The sequence below is a fragment of the Epinephelus moara genome, chromosome 3, assembly GCF_006386435.1.
Source record: "Epinephelus moara isolate mb chromosome 3, YSFRI_EMoa_1.0, whole genome shotgun sequence".
Classification (NCBI taxonomy): domain Eukaryota; kingdom Metazoa; phylum Chordata; class Actinopteri; order Perciformes; family Serranidae; genus Epinephelus; species Epinephelus moara.
In genome coordinates, this window is record NC_065508.1 from 38,765,079 (window position 1) to 38,785,861 (window position 20,783).

The window sequence follows — 20,783 nt, forward strand, 5'->3', positions numbered from 1 at the left end:
TGTCATCTGACAAAATAAGACAAATCCTTCCGTACATTTAGACATCATGATTGAGATGGCTGACAATGGCTGAATGTGCTTAAAGTTTTATGTTATTCTGCCAATGGATCTCTACATGAGCTCGTATGGTGTGTTTTGGTATTTGTTTTACAGTATATATTATTATAGTGCAACATTTTGGGAAATATGGTTATTGGCTTTTGCAAGATATACTAAATGTAGTGACTGAGTCCTATACTTTAGCTGCTACTGGCTGCTACGTGGGCTCAATTGTTGAGACATGTATTTAGAAAACTATTTCCACTCTTTACCAGTGCTTTATATCATCTTGTTTTTCTTACTAGTATCATTGGGATTTGAAATTAGCACCAGCCACCAGCCAGATGCTAGAAAAATATGTAAGTGCTGTTAGATTTGCTTCAATTACTAGCCCATAAAAAAACCATGGTAATCTATTGGGCGGCTGTTAGATTTTGGAGTCCACCAGAGACAGTGGCTGGTTAACAAAAAAGTCAATTTCCAAGCCTTTTGTCATACTTGGTAGTGTCCACAACTTTCAAAAAATTTCACAACATTTTTAAAACAAATACAGCCATAAAGTAGTTATTTGAGCACAGTCAAAAATTGTTTTCCTCCTCCCAACCAGCAACATCTGGGCTTAGTGGCTTAACTTAAATTTCCATTGGCCTGCCTCAGCCAGTACTATACCCCACTTGGTGGCTTGGCGGGATATTACATTTAAACACAAATTAAATATATGTATAAAAATCAAGCCCACCAAGTCTCGCAGCCTGTCGTTCCGGAATGGGGCAAGAAATGACACCACCCTCTTCACTGTGGATGGCGAAAGAATTCCCCTACTGGTGGAAGAACCTGTGAGAAGCCTAGGTAGACTCTACACAGCTGAACTGTCTGACAAGAACATGGCCTCAACTGTCACAACCCAACTTCAGGATGGCTTGCGCAAGATCGACCAGTGCTTCCTGCCAGGGAAATTCAAGGTTTGGTGTTAACAGTTTACGCTATACCAACACCTGATGTGGCCTCTGAAACTGAGTGACATCACCTTGACACTTGTCCTGAAATTGGAGGCAAAAGCCAACAATTTCATCCGGAATTGGCTTGGTCTTCCTCGATGCTTCTCCACCACAGTGCTCTTTGGGAGAAACACCTTACAGCTTCCATTCCAGTCAATCAGCTTGGGGTACAAAAAGGAGAAGGTGAGGTCCTTATTCAAGCTGAGAGACTCACTGGACCCGGCTATCCAAACTGCCAATCCCTAGGTTTGAACAGGACGCAAGTGGAATGCAACCCAAGCAGCAGAGCAGGCCATAGACCGGCTAAAACATCAGGAAATTGTTGGTTTTACACAACAGGGCAGAGCTGGCCTAGGATGGGGAACAGTGCCAAAGAGATGGTCCTAAGCCACCAAGAAGGAGAGGAAAGATCTCGTCATCTCCAAAGTTACCAGGATGGAAGAGGAAGGTTACAAGATCACAGCTATGAGCCAACAATAGCAAGGCAGATGGATCACTTGGAAGGCCGTGACCAAAAGGACCATCACTTGGGCTGAAATGTGGAGGACACCCCAGGCAAGACTGAGTTTCTGGATCAGGGTGACCTACGACCTGCCCCCTAGCCCCCGGAACCTTCTCGTCTGGTATGGCTCAGAAGAAACCTGCCAGCTCTGCAACATCTCAAACCCAAACCTGAAGCACATCCTCTCTGGCTGCAAGACGGCATTGTCACAGGGCAGGTACAGCTGGCGGCATGACAAGGTCTTGCGCAAGCTAGCAGAGACACTGGAGGCCGGCAGGCTGGAAGTAAACAGGGCCGGCACACCTACAACCCAGAGGTGGATCCAGTTTGTCAGGCAAGGGAGAGAAACTCAGCGCTGCACCAAGAATGAGTGGTCCCTCCTACCACTAGGAGGCGAGTGGCAGTTAGCGGCCGACTTCGACCACCAGCTGAAATTCCCTGCAGAGATCACCATGTCATCTCTACCTCCAGACATCGTGCTCTGGTCAGTTCCTGCCAGAACAGTTATTATGGTAGAGCTGACCGTCCCATGGGAAGAAGAGATGGAGGCTGCATATGAGAGAAAGAAGGAGAGGTACGCGCAACTGTCAGCCACGTGCTTGCAAGCTGGGTGGAGAGCATTCACTTTCCTAGTGGAAGTTGGGTGCAGGGGCTTCAATGGAACATCCACACAGCGGCTCCTCAAAACTCTCGGAGTTACAGGTCCCAAAAGGAAGCGGGCCCTCCAAGATCTGGCAGAGGAGGCAGAGCAAGGGAGCTTTAGGATCTGGCTCTGGAGGAAGGACAAGGCATGGCGAAAGGAAGGATCCTAAGCAGGCTGCAGGGGGTGGTAGGGAGACGTCCCTACCGCTGCCCCACCACCCTGAGATGTTCCAGGAATAATGGGGCGAAACATCTGAGAAGGGTGGCTCCTGGCTGATGACCCTGCAGCCTGCACAATGGTACCGTCGGAGGTGCGACAGGCAGGAATGCCAAGCAGGTAGAACCACCTGTGCTTACACCTGACTCCTACACACCAGTCCCTAATTGTTTCTGGCAATTCTCAAACAATATTTAAAGGAGCTGTAAAACAACTGCACAACAAAAACCCGAATTCATGACATATAGCATATTTAAACATAGGTTACTTACTGCATAACCTATCATCAACACAGAAATTTGGTATCAGTTCCTAATTTGTAGCCTCACACAAAAGACTTGTAGTCACAGGTCTGTCAGTCATATTGCCCTTTGTCATTAGACATACAGAATGTAGCTTTCTTATCAGGAAAGGTTTTCAGTATTCTTCCAAAAATCTATGATCCATATGGTGCTATAGAATCCTCTACTGCAATATCTCCAGGTATGACATTTCTTTCGTCCTTTGTCCATCTTTTACACTCATGATAATCATAATGCCATGCAAGTGAAAATTACTCAGTATTGTTTCACAAAGTTGCAACCTCTTTTCACATTAACTGAAAGAAAATAATCTATACCAACATTAGAAAAAGAAGGAAGATGAGGAACAACTCTCTTTCTGTGGCAAAGTCTGCCCCTCTGTAATGCCTGCAAAAGTTACACTTTGCTGTGATTTTCCGTACTGCAGAATTAGCATTTGTGATCCAGCATTTTTTTCTTACTGTGGAGAGCACATTATTTCTCTGCCCATGGCCAAGCTGTTAATGAAAATGGCATAGAATAAAGTTTGAGATGTGTTGGTCTTTAGATAAGATGAGGGTGTGTGTCGATATCCTCTGGCATTGCTGCTATTTAGTTGTCCCCCAAACTCTCCTTCCAGAGTCAGATCCAGTCATATATGGTGCTGTCCTTTTTAACTTCTGGTCTACTAGATGTTGATGCACTGATTCTATTGTGGAATATCTCTCACTTACGAAAGGAAATTACTCATGTCTAGGCTTCTGAGAGATTATCCAGGGACAACTTCTGCCTTCCTAGTGAGGCTCTTAAAGCTTCCATTTCTATATGAGCATCCAAAAATGGTGATCCATTAGCACTAGTATTTGCAGGCTGCAATTGTTTTCTTTTTAAATCAGTTTTAGCAGGGTTCTTTTTAGTCTAACACGCATTTTATAGTTCTGCATTGAATCAACGCCGTACCTATGGCGTAGGCTCCACGTCGACGTAGAGCCTACGCCATAACCTATGCCGTAGCCTAATGTGCACCTCCCCAGAATTGTAACTACGTGTCGCGGTGACGCAGACCTCCTGTCTGTCACTGTATACTGACACCATTTCCATCAGTGGAAACGGAACTTGTATTTACTTTTAGTTCACAGATTCACAACAATAAATTATGAAGACAGTAAGGCATCCATTAAAATAGCATTTTAAGTCTTGTGTGTGATTTATCCTTCAGGGATTTATACTTCGGGATTTATCCTGGCTTCATATGAGAAGAGGGAAAGATCACTGGCCGCTAGGCTAATCAATACAATGTAAAATGCCATAGGCTTGTGCTAATAATGTTAGCATGTTGTATTTGTTTAAAAAACGTGTCTAGTACAGGACAATTGTTTTGTCAGTGACTTTGTGAGTTGTAATGGAGCCAAATTGTGTGCCGTTACCTTTGTTAAATGTTGCCGTTGTCCCTGGTTTTATATGAGAAGATGAGAAGATCGCTAGTTGCTAAGCTAATTTATACAATGTAAAATGCCATAGGCTTGTGCTAATAATGTTAGCGTGTTGTATTTGTGGGGAAAATGTGTCCGGATTAACATAAGTGTTTGTCTGTGAATGCTGTGAGTTATAGTGAAGCCAATTTGTGTTTGTGTTTGAAATTGTCTCTATTAAGCCATATTTAATGTGTGTTTTTAATCAATTAAACTTTACAGCACTTCACAGAAACCTCCGCTGCCCACTAGTGTTGTGGAGGTGTAACTGCAGTGACACATCCCCTTTAAGGATCTCAAGGCAATTGAATCGAACGCAACTGGACTTAGTTTGTCTTAGAAGACGTTTCTCCTCCTATCCAAGAGGCTTCATCAGTTTATGCCTGTCTGACTAGGCTGGAACTAGGAGGCCTTCACAAGGCCACTGATGTCATTGGTTCGTTAGTGCTCCAAGGTGTGTCAACGACGGTCGTTGAAACTCCTGCTGCAACAGTGGCCGTTGAAACTCCTGCTGCAACGGTGGTCTGTGGAGGCCATTTGTGAACGACCATTGTTTTTAGAGGTTAAGCTGTTAAATCTCCTGGGGAAAGATGAAAGGACAGCATTATAGGTGGGGGATAGGTGAACCTATTAAGCTACATCTAGACAGAGATAAGCTGTCTGCATGGTTGTGTCGCAGACCTCCTCCTCTGTTGAGAGATGGATTTTCCAATTTCACATAGATGGCTTCTTTTACCGTAAACAGAACAGTAAAAGAAACCATCTTTAAAGCAGACACAGAACATATGTGCTTGCTTGCTGTTGATTTGGTGTGTTGATGTGCCACTTCCTGGCTGCGACACGGCGGAGTGAGGCGACGCAGCAAGGGGTTACCGTAGCCGCTAGTTCATCAACGTCAGTTTGGTGTGTCTCATCATGAAACCTTACATCCCTCCTAAGTTTCTTTCTCAGAGGAAAATTACATTACATTGGTTGGCAACACAGAAGTTGTTTGGCATTGTGACATTTTCTCTTTCAAAAAGGCAGTTCAATTTTATAGTGCCCCTATTGAAACTGAACATTACTTACCACCATTTCCAAAAACTTTTTCCTCTCTTGACATCTTCTGTTGGTTGGTAGAGGTTAGCTCATTGATGTCATAGTTGTAGTTGGTGGTCAGCAATTTCTCTATTCTATCAACAATGGCTAACAGTAACTGCTGAGTAGCCACTCCTGCTCTGCTTGTTGTTGTTGTTTACTTGTAATAGACCATAAATCACCCACTCCTGTAAAGTTCTAACAACATATGGTCCATCTTCATGACTATTGATTACCTCCCAAGGTTCCATCAACTTGGAGGCATTGGTGCCAATTAACAAGTGAACATCACCTCTTATACAAAGGATCTGTATACTTTTGTGTATACCCTAAATACCCTATACCCTGAATACCCTATTGTTGTCTGTAGACACAGGCATCTCTTTCTGGATAAACACACTGGGAAGCTCGTAGAAGTGCTTGACAGAAAATTCAAAGATTTCCAATCCATTAATAATGCAACTTGGTACTACTTTGTAATTACCCAATTTTAGCTCTTTGTCCTTCAGTGTTCAACCTGTCCACCACTTTATTAGAGCAGCAGGTACCGGTGGTTCTTGGATTCAGAAAAGCATACAACTCAATCACATTATTTCCCTTTGTTCACCTCACAAAATAGGAGGAATACCGTTGCTGTTGCTAGCCCGTGTATGACCTCAAGTTGAGGTAGTTGTGCAACTCTTTAATCTTTTCCTTTGTAGTTCAGTATTTCCATGGATAACCCTTGAATTTAATTGTTTAGACATGTACTCAGAAAACTATTTCTAGTCTTTACCAATTTTTCATATCATTATACATTTTTTATCACACTAGTTTCGTATTCGGTAGTGTGCGTAACTTCCAAAAAGTTTCAAAACAGTTTTTAAACAAATACAGTATGATCTTCACCTGAGTACAATCTAAAACTGTTTGCCTCTTTCCAATCAGCAACACTGTGCTTACTGGCTCAACTTAAATCTTCACTGGCCTTCCTCAACCATCAAAATTAATGGTGCCAGTGCTGATTTCAGGTCATCAGAGTTCACTCCGCACTTTAAAGCCCCGGAAATTGAGCGATATATCGCAAAACTTCACCGGTTAAACATATCTGCCTTACAATGCCCCCAGGGTGCTTTTCAGGACTATTGAGACAGCCAGAGCGGACAATATTCCAATATTGCAGTATCCAGACATCTACAATTTGCTTCCCTCCTGCTAACAATGACAGAATCTAGTGATAGATTACAAGATGTGCTTACTGATGTCAAAAGCAGGAGCAGAAACAAAACTTTGGTTAGGAGACACTGGGGTGGAGGCAACAGGGGCTCCTCTTTCCAGCTCAAGAGCCCTGATACGGAGATGCATTGCTTGCACTTCAAGCTGTTTATTTTTGGTCTCCACCTCCTTTATTTGCAGGGCTAAGCGGAGATCCTCTGTGGTCATATTTCCCAGAGAAGGAAAGCGCGCACGCCAGCAGCCTCCACTGCTTTCACATCCGCCACCTGTGCGTCAGCCGCCGCGCCACCCGCAGCCTTAGCCGCTTCAGCAGCTAGTTTGGGTAGCACACCCTGCTCCACCAACTCATCACACGAAATTTGTTTGAGCTCTGCTTTCCGGGCACTGTACGACACATGCACATTATAAAAGTTAGCCACAATTAACAAATCTACTTTTTTGCACTTTGCAAGTTTTGCCAAAGAAGGGCTGGTCACAAATTCATCCAGAGAAAACTCCATAATCCCCCCTCACACCAAAAAACAACCGCCAACCAGAGGAAAAAAATGCTCACCAAACTCACCCTAAAACGAAGCGTGAAAAGAAGACGGACGAGCCCCCAATTCATGTTATGCCCAGTCTAGGGGTGTCTGAGACACAACATGAAAGGCCCCCATCTTCCCCAAGTCCCAAGTAGGCCACAAGGATACAAATGTGTGGAACGATCAATTAGTTAATTTATTACAATAAATGGAATAACAGACGTGAGTGAAATAATACCTTCAGGGTGGACTAAGGCCAAAATAACTAACAAAACAATTCTATCAAGGGAGTAAGTAAATAACCTAACCAAATAATAAGAAATAAATGACAAAAAATCTTACCTCCCTAATTAAATAAACAGGACAAAAAAGGGTTAGCAACAAAACTGGCAGTCCACCCCTACTTGACAATATATACAAAAATGCTGTTTCACTACAATACGACAATACAACAATACGACAATGTGTGTGGCCGGTTGCGAGAGGAGGAAGGTGAGGTCTGCCTGCTAGCACACGGCAACTGCCATCTTGGTCCTTTAAAAAAACCGAACACCCTCAGCTGCAACCAATCACAAACGAGGACAGATTCAATCCACCAATCCCTGCCAGGCTGTGGCACACACCTATTTGCATACAGAAAATACAAGCAGAGAGACAACATGCACGGACAAACACAATACATGCAGGAAAAACACAAACTTAAACAACTTACGTCAACAGTCGTAACACCCATGGCAAAACAATGACACACGACATATCAGCAGCCTTACATATAACTGTAATAAAATAATTTTAGTAATTGTCTTATCCCACATTTGTTTTGCGCTGCTCATTGAGTGAGCAACATCCCTTTACAAGCTCCGCAATATCCACACCATAATTCAAAGGTCAGACTTGCCTTTTATAAAAATTAAACGGTTAGAAATCGCAGTAAAAGCATGTAAAATAAACATTAAAGTTAGTGAGTGTCGGATTCTGTACCTGATATGAAGTGATCACTACACAAGCGGAATCTTTTGCCTGTGGGCTCCCACTGCTCCGTTTTCCTCTGCTCGCTGCGGGCATGTTTTATGACAGTAATCCACCTCTGCTGTCTTTCGAGATTTTTCGGGATTCGATAAAACGCTCTCCCCTTCGCATGTCGACTGTTCTGACACCCTGGGGCACAACAGCTGTCCACCATGTTCACTTTTATATGAATACAGCCCGGAGAACAGACGAGTTAGCTGTCAGCTAGCTGTCCTATGCTTGGCAGTCAGTTGAACAGTGCGCTTTCCTGCCAATATGGCTTTGTTTTGATTTCGACTGTTGCATGCCAGGATTGCGTGACGTCAGCTACCGAGGCTCTATGGGCCATTTCCATTGTCACTTTTGGTTGCGCCAAGTCAAGCCATGCAGCGCCAATTTGTGTGTCCATTATCAGTTTAGAAGTGCCATGCCACACCGAGCTGCACCAGAGATGGACTATGTCCAGAGTAGGTCCAAAAACTGGGCCTCCCCCTGAAAGCCCCCGAGGACCCCGCTTCTCCCCTTCAAACAAGCTATGTGTGTTGTGAGACTCTACTCACCTCTGTCTGCAGTAGTGTTGTGTTGTTAGCAAACGAATCGTTCAAAAGAACGAATCTGTTGAGTGAACATACTGAACTGAATCACTTCCAGAACTGATTCATTCAGCAGCGAGCGTGTAGGCCGGGAGTGGAACTGCCGATTCGGTCCGTGCGAACGATGAATCACTCGTGAGTCATGAGGCAGCCAGGGTGCACGGAGGGACTGCCTACCGCGTGACGAATCGCTCGGTGAACGAATCACTCGGTGAACGACGTAACCCCGATCCCTGATTGTTTCAAATAATTTCTTCTCAGCAATACACTTTCATAGGGACCGTTTTCTCCAAGCTAACGGCTAATGTAGCCAGGAGTCAAGCCACATGAACACAATCACACACCTCCCCATTGTTTTAACAGACTTTAGTTTCCAGATAAACAAACTTAAAACATTAGGCTGGCCAGTAATGAGACTCACCAGTGCAAGGCAGACACAGCAGCAGCTCAGCTGTGTATCAGTTCAGTGAGTCGGACTACACAGTACACAGTCAGGGCTCCTCCTGCCAAGCACTGAACGATTCGGTTAACGAAACTTTTGAACGCATCTTTTTAATGAACTGATTCTAGTGATTCAGTAACATCTAAAGAACTGCTTTGCCCATCGCTGGTCTGCAGGAGACCAGAGAGAAAGGCAGTTATAAAAGTCTCTGTGTGTTCAGCTCACAGTTTATCTCCTGCGTCCTGTTTGTACTTTAGATGTCTGCTTTATTTTACTCTGTCATGTTCACTATCATCTGTATTAAAATTTGTATGAAGTCGCCATTCGAAAACTCAACATTTCCGTATTTTGCCACTCCACAATGAATGTTCCATAACAAACTTGTATTGTAAAAAATATAGGAAATTAAATGTGTTTATCACTGAATTAACAGACTAATAATACCATAGGGAGGAAAGTCAAAGCAGAAACTGCCATGGTGAGATGATGATGAAGAGCTACAGACAACAGACTCTTACTGCACCTCTGCAAACAACTCAACTCCAACAAGAAAACTTCTTTTACCTGCCCTGCTGTGGAAAAACTCATGCAGCAAAAATAACAGGGGACTTTAGCTGTGTATCAGCCCGCTGCTTTTAAGTGTCAGCACTCAAGACAAGCCGTCATCAGCTAAAGACACATCTTCCAGAAGGTAGCCCTGTTGTTATGGAAATGCAAATTCCTGCTGCACTGGGCTGATGACCAAAACCAAACCAAGCCAAGCCAAGCCAGTCCATGACTGTCAAAAAGGGGTATTAGTTGCTCAGTGGGATTTTACATTTAAACACAGATCAAACTGGCCCAAGTTCTATCAAACAGTAACATTTTAGCAAAAGTGATGTTATGTCATTTTATCTTTTATATATGAATTAATTGAAACTATGTCATTTGTAGGGATGGGAATTGATAGGATTTTATTGATATCAATGACATTATCGATTCTGCTTATCGATCCGATTATTTATCAATTCCCTTATCGATTCCTCCTGTGAATCTTCTGTGTAGAAAAAGTAGACCTTACAGGTTTTTGGTGTCAACAACACAAATTGTATTGAGTTTATATTCTAAGCAAGAGATAAGTGCTAAGTAAGTAAGTAAATAAAATATGAAATTGGTCCACCACTATCATCTGAAATGGAACAAATGAAAGAATATTTGTACAGCATTTGTTTTCATGTACGTCAAATAACGTTACAGAATCTGTCATTGAATACGTTGTGCTATCGTTAACATGGGACAGGACATACGTACCATTGCTGGCACTTCTCTGCTGAGACTTTGCTGCAGCTGCACTCGTTGATCGGAGATTGTCGAACACATGGCACTCTGATATTTAATGCCATGTGATGACAAATGCTTCAACATGTTGGTGGTGTTTCCGCCCTTGCATGTAATTACGGTGCTGCATAAATTGCACGTTGTGCTGTTCTTTTTTGGTGAAGTGAAGCTTTCGACAGCTTCTGTCTCTCCACCATTACGTCTTCTTTGTTGTTGAACGTGCTGCTGACTGACGAGCGTGACGTGCATCATCGACGTAAAGATTCGGCATAATGAAAAGAATCGATAAGGGAATGGTTAAGCATAAAGGCTAATGATGTTGATGAATTGAACCAGTTGGAACCGGTTCTTAACAGGAACCGGTTCTGGATTCCCATCCCTAGTCATTTGGGCTTTTGACAGCAGCTGCTTTTCATTTTAAGGAGGAAGAAGGGTTTTTTTTAAGTTTCAAAGTGACATTGTCTCATGTAAATAAAGCGATATGATATGCTAATTAGTCAGATTTTGTTACCTTCAGACAAAGTCAGGCTAGTTGTTGTTCCTCTGACTGCTGTCTTTATGCTAAGATAAGGTAACTAGCTGCAGCATCACATTGAATGGACAGTTATGAGAGAGCTATCAGCCTTCTGATGTAAGTGAATAAGCACACTTCCCAAAATGTCAAACTGTTCCTTCAAGTCTGTGTACAATATATGTTTCCCCTGGCTACAAGACAAATGTCCTCGTGAGGAATATAAAATTGAAGTTGACTCCTTGACAGCACTTGTACCTTATAAATATTAACAACTAAATTGGTGTAATTGAAATTGATTGTGCACATCAGCAATATATAATCAAATATGGCTCTAATGCCTCTGCCTCTGTGACCTGACTGATCTGTTCCTGCTGCTCAAGGTGAAGTGTTTGACTACCTCGTGTCTCATGGAAGAATGAAGGAGGTTGAAGCCAGAGCCAAATTTCGACAGGTACAAACACATCCCCTTTTGATACCCACATTGTACCAGTCCTCACATTGCCCTGTCAGTAATTAGGCTTGTCCGTCTCCTGTGTTCACAGATTGTTTCAGCTGTCCACTACTGCCACACGAAGAACATCGTCCACAGAGATTTGAAGGTGAGCTCAGAAGATGTTTTGGGCTGATTTTAGAGATGGCAGATTAAGGCTAGTCCAAGACTAGCTAAAGACATTACTTGCACTGACAGATTACACTGAACGGAAAGTTATAATCGGGGACAAGTCTTAATCTCTGTCTTTGAAAGGGGCCTTTTAGCATCTTAATCGTACAGTAAAGCACTGATGAGTGGAGAAACTGGGAAGGGTAGGAGGCAGTCAGAGCCTGCTCCTGTTCTAATAGATTATTTCATTCCTAAACACACGCAGTGACATATAAACTATGAGTCATGTACAGTATCTATGTTGTTGGACAACACACAAGCTCCATCCCCCCCTCCCCATCTGTCTCTTATTTGCACTCTCTTTTCTCTCAATCACAAATCCTGTTCTTGCAACCTCCTACATTTTCTTCTTCCCCTTATCCAACTTCTTTTGCCCTCTGCTCACCTTTTCCCTCCCCCCAACATATTGTTCTCCATCCCTTTTCTGCCCTCTCTCCCGCCTGCTGTCCATCCTTGCCTCGTCCTCCTTTGCAACAATATATGTATGACTCAGGCGGAGAACCTACTGCTGGATGCCGACTCCAACATCAAGATTGCAGACTTTGGCTTCAGCAACGAGTTCACGCTGGGCAACAAGCTGGACACATTCTGTGGCTCACCACCCTACGCTGCCCCTGAGCTTTTCCAGGGCAAGAAATATGATGGGCCTGAGGTGGACGTCTGGAGTCTTGGGGTTATCCTCTATACGCTGGTCAGCGGCTCACTGCCCTTTGATGGGCAGAACCTAAAGGCAAGTGGATGGGAGGAGAAACTGTCTGTCCGATTACATTCAGGGGAAGAGTCTTCTCTTGGTCATGGGAACAGTAATGAGTTTACATATAAAGGGCTTAAGTTTGCATATGGACAGTAGGAACATGTCCCTACCAATATTTGAGTGAACCTGTTCACATTATCCTCACTCTAACAGTTAAAAATATGGAACAAATCGCATCTGGTATTCATTCAGTAAGGGACAGTGCATTTTACTTTTCAATACAGGACAGTCATGTTTCATGCCTGATCAAAAGTGTTGTCAGTAAGTTAGTTTCAGTCAGTATTCCATCTCTGATGAAGAGCAGAGCACAGCCGCTTAAACTTTGTCTCCTGCAGAGAGATTCTCAAACAGGGTTCTGTATCTGTCAGATGGTCTGAAGGGGGAACTACCATATCAGAAGAGCAATAACAAAATGCACAGCAGACAATAGGGCAGGTTGAGTTTTTCTTTAAATATTATAACTTTATTCTTATTAAATTACAAGTGTATTTTTATAATATTACAACTTTTTTCTCAGAGAACACAGATATGTGGGATAGGTTTTGAGCGAGCAGAAATCTTGCTATGAGCTAATAAAGCTCACATGTTTATGAATTAATTCAATCAAATTAATTTTCAATTTTGTGAATAGGTGTCGCATGTGCATTGAAAGAGGTTACTTCCCCAAACAAAAGACACAAAGGAGGATGGAGAAGTTATTTGTGCCTAGATGTGTGTTGGCTCAGCAGGAATAACATTAAATGAGAAAAGTAGATCTACAGGAGAATAAATATTTATATGCTATTCAGAATGTCTGAGAGCCTTCCTGCATTATATTCCATTACAACCTGTTTTTATATTTTGAATCATCAACATATCACCTAAATTTTGTGTTTTCCTTTACATAAATAAAGACATTTCCACTGTAAATTTGTGCAGTAAAAAATCACCAGAATGCAGGAAATGAAGTGTTTGTTGCTCAAAATTTAAAGGGGGAGGACCCCCAGACCCCCCACTTAATATGTGACCCCATCACTGAATGTTAAAATCAACCTGTGCCATTATTAATTAATTTATTAAGGTGTTTCCAATAACCAATTACTTAGTCGGGGAAAAACTGAGGCACTCAGTTTGGTTCTTAAAAGCTTATAAAAACCTGTACATGAAGAATCTATCCTTAGATACACATTGTTTGGGATTTCAGTGTCTTGAATGTCAGTGCATCCCAAAAGTCAGTCGTGATAAAAGTTGTATTTTGCCTTTTTATGCAATTCATGTCAAATAAAATCCCCCCCAAAAAATAGGTGTGTAACACTGTTGCTGTAACAGTGTTAACATGTAGTGTGTCAGATATCCCTGTCTGTGTTGCGGCTCTGCAATATTTTGTCCATTCTCACAGGTACTGTAAGACTTATGATGAACATATGGTGTTTTGTGACTGAGGAGTTATTGTGCTGTATGAAACCCATGCAGTTAAAAGTGTGTCTTGTTGAGCATCAGTTGGGGTTGAGTGGTTTGCTTTGCTTTAAATTGTATCTTACATTATGTGATGAGTTCAGTTTACAGTAACGGTAGATGGTAGAATTTGGTAGAACAGCCCAGAGGTTTCTCTGCCCTTTCAGGGACAGAAAAGCTAAATCAAATCCAGAGATGTAGTGGCATCCTGGTGGCTCAGTGATGGCTTAGTGTGTGACTTGTAGAGGTGGCATCCTGGATTTGAATGTGATCCAGGATCTTTGTTTTTCCTCCCAGTTGTCGTTCTTTTTTTTTTCTCAATATTTTTTTGGGGGAAAAAGGAAAAAACGTGATAGTTACAGTTCCCCTGATTGTTTTTCCTTTAAATTGTTGCTTAAATGCCACCCTTTTCTATAAAAATATCTGTGAATTGTGGTAAAACAAATAGACATTGAAAGAAGCTTTCACCTGACCTAGTGTTAAATTTGTTGATGAAAACTATGACGACAACCTTTTTTCCATGACAGAAACAAGATGATGACGAGCTCAAAATAGATCTTGATAATAAAAACTAAGACAAAATCTATGTTTCATTTCCGTTGATGAGAGGGGATGTTACAAAAATGGTGTCAGACTATCAGATGATGAAAGCCAAGAACGGCCTTGCTCGCAATTATTTTCAAATGCCGTATGAACGGCAGGCTGGTAGACTCCAGTAAATAGTCTGCACCAGGATGTTGCAGATGAGGAAGAATTCAATGAGACTGAACATATTAGGAAACAGTTGCCTGTTTACACTCAGTGGACATGGAGCAACATTACATTTGAAATGATGTTTGTGCCTGCCTGCTGAAAATAAAAGTTGCTCTTAGAGAAAGGTGGTAATAGCATATTATAGTCAATACCGATACCATAATGCTGGAATAAAACTTGCTTACCTCCATGTAAAGTTCGCAGTTATTGATGGAACAGACCATGTATAAGGTAGCTGCATTATAGACTGCTGCATCAAGTATTACTAGTATGGAGATATAGATTCAAATGTAATGCTGGTCACCAGAGAACATATACAGAAATAATCTCTTAAGCAAGTAAATACGTCATTTAATTGACTGTATGCTGTTACTGAAAAATCTGGTCTCTGTATGGAACAGTGTACAGTTAGAGTAAAAATCATGGGACAAGGATCAAATTTAGTGTTTAAAAATATTTTTCTCCTCATTATGTTTTCATATAGTGTATATGCTTATCTTCTGTGCATTAAATAAGTTGTTTGCTATTTGAATATCCTGAGTTATATAACAAATGTACTTAGCTTCCTTAAATTTAGTATTTAATTTCTATTCCAAGTGTCACTTCACTGGTGAATAGCAGTGTGAACACATTATTTTATATCTTCTGTGCTGTAACGTTATTGTACCCTGTAGTACAACCTGCTGCTAAAAAAACAACAAAAAACCAAACAACTAAAAATAGTATTTTCATCCAAAACCTAGCAGATGGCAATGAATGCCCCCCTGGAGCTCTACCAGAGAATGGAGACAAATGTGTGTTTAACCCTTCTCATATCTGACCGCACCCCAGCATACTGCCTGCAGTGAGGGACCTGGGGATCTGTATGCAACAGAAACCATTATATAGAGTTGGATATGTTACCTGAAACTTCAACATAAAAGATGATGAATTGGAAGTCAGAATTTTCTCTTCTGAGTCAAACTATGTGTCAGGATGCATAGTGCTGTTACTGACATAATGCCCAATGCAAAAGTAGTCTCTTCTCCAATTAAAATTTGTTCCAACGGTAGCATTAAGGTCAAATTAAGTATATTTGATTTTGAAATGTGCTGTTTGTGTTACGTGTTGGATGTGGCCAACAGGAGCTGAGGGAGCGCGTGCTGAGGGGAAAGTACCGTGTGCCCTTCTATATGTCCACAGACTGTGAGGGGATCCTTCGCCGATTCCTGGTGCTCAACCCCGCCAAACGCTGCACCCTTGACGTGAGAACACAGAGCACATCATGTGTAACTTATCTCATGTTAAATTCCAGTACAGCTAAGGCTTTTTCTGTATTTCTGTTTCTACAGCAAGTCATGAAGGACAAGTGGATAAATTCAGGATATGAGGGGGATGACCTGAAGCCCCACATAGAACCAGTTGAAGACTACAGTGATCCAGCTCGCATAGGTGAGTCAGCTGGGCCCCTGTAACTGTGGCTGCAGCTTGTCTGTTGGCCTGCTGACCATTCTGGTTCAAAGAGCATACTGACAGGCCTTCACCGTAAAAAAACTGTTGAAGATAAAGATGTTTCATATCACTGTGGCTTTTTTGACTTTTCATATGTGGTTGTTTGTGTTCCTCAGAGGTGATGGTGGGGATGGGTTTCACTCCAGAGGAAATCAAGGACTCTCTGCTCAATCAGAAATACAATGAAGTCACCGCAACCTACTTACTGCTGGGCCGCAAAGGCGATGTGAGTTCTAAAGATGTACCCAATATTTAATTATGTATATTAAGTTGACATACACACTAATTTGCAAAATAATATTTTAAATTAGAATATCTGGAGTGTATCTCCACTCTTCCTTTCTACATCTTCAGCTTTGTTCTGCTATGTTTGCTGCTGGAATCTCCCATGACATTCAGCCAACTATGTGTTTAACAAATTACAAAAACTACCCAAGAGGCATGAAACTGTTCTTTATAATGTTTGACAAATTGTTCACAAATACCTTTGGGTATTATCGTACAGACTAGTTTATCAATAAAATAAAAAAATATGGAAAAAATATCACACTGTATTCACACAATCGGATTGTCCACTGTTACATCTTAAATGTGTGCATTGATTTTGCTTAACCCGAAGAAAAAAGGTTCTTGATGATCTTGTAAATATGTTTGTCATATCAGTCCAGGACTTTAACTGTATATGATGTGGGAATGTCCCCGTTATATATTTTTGGGAGCAGGTTAATAAAATGATGTCGGAAGTGACTGAATCCATTTGCAGAACAGATTTGGCTGTCTGGATGAACTGACAAGCTGAACTGAACTGAAAGCAATTACATACAAACCTCCACCTTCTCTTTTGTTCTTTCAATGTCCCAGTCCAGGGTTTCCCACACATTCATTTATTTTTGCCACGATTAAAACATCTGCCGTCACAAACAGATTTTCTGTTTTTGGAGCTGAACTGTTCATTAAGCCTCCTACAGACTGTGAGATTTTAGCAATCTTTTAAGTTTAGTGCAAGTTACACTGTGTGACATGGAACTAATACACTTGGGATTGATGTATGCAGACTGTACAATGACAGTGCCTACTGAATCGCAGGCTATGATGAACGATGCAATAGTTTCCCATACTGAGTGCACAAGGTTGCTGCACGGGTTATTACCTCTCCAACTGTGAAGCACAACATAGAGGGTCACATTATTAAATAACCTAAAGTTTTATAGGCACCATATACTGTGGTGTGTGTGTGTGTGTGTGTGTGTGTGTGGGGGGGTGGGTGTGTTTGCTAGCTGCTAGGTTGCTCACACATTACTTTTAGTGCGTTTTGCCTCCATAGCAAACTGCTATCCGTCTGTTTGTTTGGGTTTAGCGCCAGTGTGTCATTTCATGCTGCATTTCTATTGGTTGGTTAGTGGGTTAACAGACATAGGTCGTAACAGCAGTCACACAGTGAGATGGTCATCCCAAATTTCTGACACTGTCAGAATTTTATCCCAGGCTGTCTGTGATAGCAAGACAGTGACAATGGCCATGCTTGAACCTCTCTCAGTGTGCGATGTAGGACCAGCGTTTTAAAGCCACGACCAAAGATATCGCCATGTTTCTTTCACATTGGTCATCTTTTGTCTGGGACCCACAAAAACCTTTGCATTTTGAGACAGGGCACAGAACTATACAAAGGGATGCACAGGCAATTGAAAGAATGCAGAAATTGAGGTTAAGTTTGCTACTTATATTAAAAAAATGATTAAATGTACCTGGTGATATTTCATGTATTTACCCACCTTTGGAGAGCATAGAAGGGTGGTTGGGTAAGGGGGTTGGTTAAGGACAAGAATATGTTGGAAATAAAGTATGGAAGGGAAAAAGGGAAATATCTGGTTATGGAATCAAGGACAATGAAGCTTCCGCCATATCTCAATCAGTGGTCAAAAAGCAGTGAGTTCGATACACAACCCCTCTTACCACAACCCAGGTCACACTTTCTGACATCTGTCTTTTCAATATCACTGTGATGTTATAGGAGGGCAGTGAGGCTCGCACTGCTAGTAGCCTGTCCCTGGCAAGGGTTCGACCAAGCCCCATCACCAATGGGACCAACAAGCACTCCTCAGCCACTGGCTCCTCTTCCTCCTCCACCTCCTCCTCACATAGCAAGACCCAGCGCAGTGCCTCCACCTACCATAGGCAGCGACGACACAGTGACTTCTGTGAGTCTCTTCTCTAATGTCTTAATTGTTGATCTCTGTTGGAGTCCCAGATGAATGAAACCTGCAATCTCGCAATGTTTCATCTTACATAAAAAACACTTGTGATTCTGCCTTTCCCATACAAAAACAGATTTTGTCCCGAAGAAAGACACTGTGAAGACTTGCTTCATGAGTTATAAAAAACATATGCAGTTATAATGTGCAATATGGAGTTTAAACTAACACGCAGGGGCATGCTGCTCTATGTAGGGGAATTAACATCATATTATGCGTGCATACTCTTATCGTGATGGCCCACCAGCAGATGGAGACATGAGGTAGAATGCTTTTCAATGTATGTAATATTCATTCATTGTGCAAAATAAGAAAAAGCATGTTGGCCGACTCTGATAGTTCATTTTAAAGCCGATATTGACCCATAACGATGACGTGCCAATATTATTGCGCATTCCTAATAAATACCCATATACTCATAGTGGTATAATTTTACAACAGTGACAAACAATGCAGAGGCTTAGGGCAAACACCATTGGTACCTGGCTGCCTGTCATCAACGAAGGCAGAGCGAGGAGATGATGCTCAGCAGGATGCTCAATTTGCTTGCATTAATTCTCTTGGCTGTGATAAGGGAAGTTAAAAAGGGAGGGGCAGAATTAGAACTCAAAAGCAGTTGTCAGGCAATACAACTTACTTAATGCCATTTACTAAATGAAAAGCACTCAAATATAAATTTAGAGAAAGAACTACAAAAAAATGTCTGGCAAAAAGGGCACTTATTTAGTCTGAGGCCAAAAAGGCAGGTGCTTGAGTACAGCCTGGGATCTACCTGTGCACATGCCTGCTAACAATAAAACCCTCTAGTACCCTATTATCTTACCAGAACACTGAGCTCCAAGAGCACAGGCTTAGTTGTGGTTCTGGAACTGTCCAAATGTAAAATGGGAGCCAGAGCCTTCAGCTATCAAGCTTGTCTTCTGCGGAACCGTCTTCCAGTTTTGGTGCAGAGGGCAGACTGATGTCTGCTACTACTAATATTATTGTGTAGATTCAGCATCCATGCTTATGTTCTTCAAATCTTTATCCTAATTCTTATTTTACCATTTTCTGCAGTTTTTGGCATCTACTTCTGCATACTTTCAGCTGCAGAAACCATTTAAATATCAAAACATTACCCTCTTTTAAGACATTTATAGTTGTATTCAGCTATCTTTTACTGTTTATGTCTTTAAATGCATCAGCATTTCTTACTTCAGCCTTTTCAGTTAATTTTCAACCCTTGACAATATTATAGTTAAGTTTCCACCTTCTCTAGCAAGGTATTTCAGCTCTTAGTTACTTTTGGTAATGCAGTTCAGCCTTCAGTTCTGCCAGTTTTACGTTGTGGCTTCCAGTTTTTTGAGCTCTTATGTCTTTTGGGCAATTTGTTTCATATTTATGCATTTTCAGCAATGCATTTCAGCTATCAGCATCCACATGCATTTTCTGCAAGAAATGCATTTTCTAGTTTGGGTTATTGTTTATACCATTGTGATGTGACTAGCTGTGTGGAAGGGTTATACCTTGCATAACCCACTTATATTATACAGAATATTCCTTATACGAGTCTCTGTGTCTGTGCTCTGCTGTCCTCCACAACAAAGGCGGGCCCTCCATGCCCGTCATGCACCCCAAACGGAGCCCCACTAGCACGGGCGACCGTGAGCTGCGGGAGGGACGAATGCCTTCACGTAAGGCCAGTTGCAGCGTGATGGGGAGCCACAGCCTCCCTCCCTCCAGCCCAATGGTCAGCAGTGCCAACAACCCCAACAAGTCTGAGATCCCAGACCGCCGCAAAGACATGACGGCTACCACAGTAAGTGACAAATGTCCTCCTCAAATAGAGAGGAGATTGTGAATCTACACAGTGTGCCACAGAGGTCACACCACTGCTACTAGTTATTCGTCAGTCAACATCATCCACACACACTGCTACAGTCAACTGAACTCATCACCTCTGCTACAGTGATACCAGGATCTCTGATCGAGGGCAAATGTCGATAAAACCATTTAGAATCATTAAAAAAAGGTGCTGCTTCTCATTTCTGATCTTGGTTGTCAGGCATTTCTTCAGTTTCAAAGTAATCCAGGTGATTGCTGTCAGGCACAGCAGATGGACTTTACGTGATCAGATTTGAAAAAATGTAAACTTAAAAACTGAGGTATAGATATTTTCATGTTCACAGTTCAGCAAGGTTCATCCTTAAAAATCTGTCATTGGTTTTCACCAGATAAGTTGTGCAGTGCAGAATAAAGCTTGACTGATGTTACACAGCTGGTAATTTGACCTCAAGATTTGATGTTTAAGCCTGCACTGTACAGGACTGGTAAGTAGACGGGAAACTGAGGAGCTAAAGTTAGGGACCATCTCAAAAGTTGATGCAAAGTGGTCAAGAGGGCTTCATTCTGTTCTGTAATTATGCAGTGTGACTCAGTGGGCTATTACAATTTGGGTTTGTTTGTTTTTTTTGGGGGGGTTGCCAATAGTTTTCTTAGTTTTTATCACAGACAACTTTGACCAACTTTATACCCATCTGGGCTCCCTCCTACTATTTACAAAATAAAGTCATGCAATTCAGACTTCCATTTTCCCTCAGTTAAAAGCTACAGTTTATTTC

General features: G+C 41.9%; 1 protein-coding gene across 4 annotated transcripts in view; it reads left to right on the plus strand.

Annotated features, from left to right (window-relative positions):
• mark4a (MAP/microtubule affinity-regulating kinase 4a) overlaps positions 1 to 20,783 on the plus strand; it is a 56,407-nt gene that overhangs the window by 21,979 nt on the left and 13,645 nt on the right. For 2 of the 4 annotated variants that reach the window (XM_050035618.1, XM_050035623.1), the window contains exons 6-13: positions 11,219 to 11,289; positions 11,381 to 11,437; positions 11,993 to 12,229; positions 15,565 to 15,684; positions 15,772 to 15,871; positions 16,048 to 16,157; positions 17,943 to 18,129; positions 19,755 to 19,981. In XM_050035618.1, the coding sequence (XP_049891575.1) occupies positions 11,219 to 11,289; positions 11,381 to 11,437; positions 11,993 to 12,229; positions 15,565 to 15,684; positions 15,772 to 15,871; positions 16,048 to 16,157; positions 17,943 to 18,129; positions 19,755 to 19,981 (1,109 nt within the window). The remainder of the gene's footprint in view (positions 1 to 11,218; positions 11,290 to 11,380; positions 11,438 to 11,992; positions 12,230 to 15,564; positions 15,685 to 15,771; positions 15,872 to 16,047; positions 16,158 to 17,942; positions 18,130 to 19,754; positions 19,982 to 20,783) is intronic. The other 2 variants (XM_050035619.1, XM_050035633.1) reach the window with 1 other exon arrangement.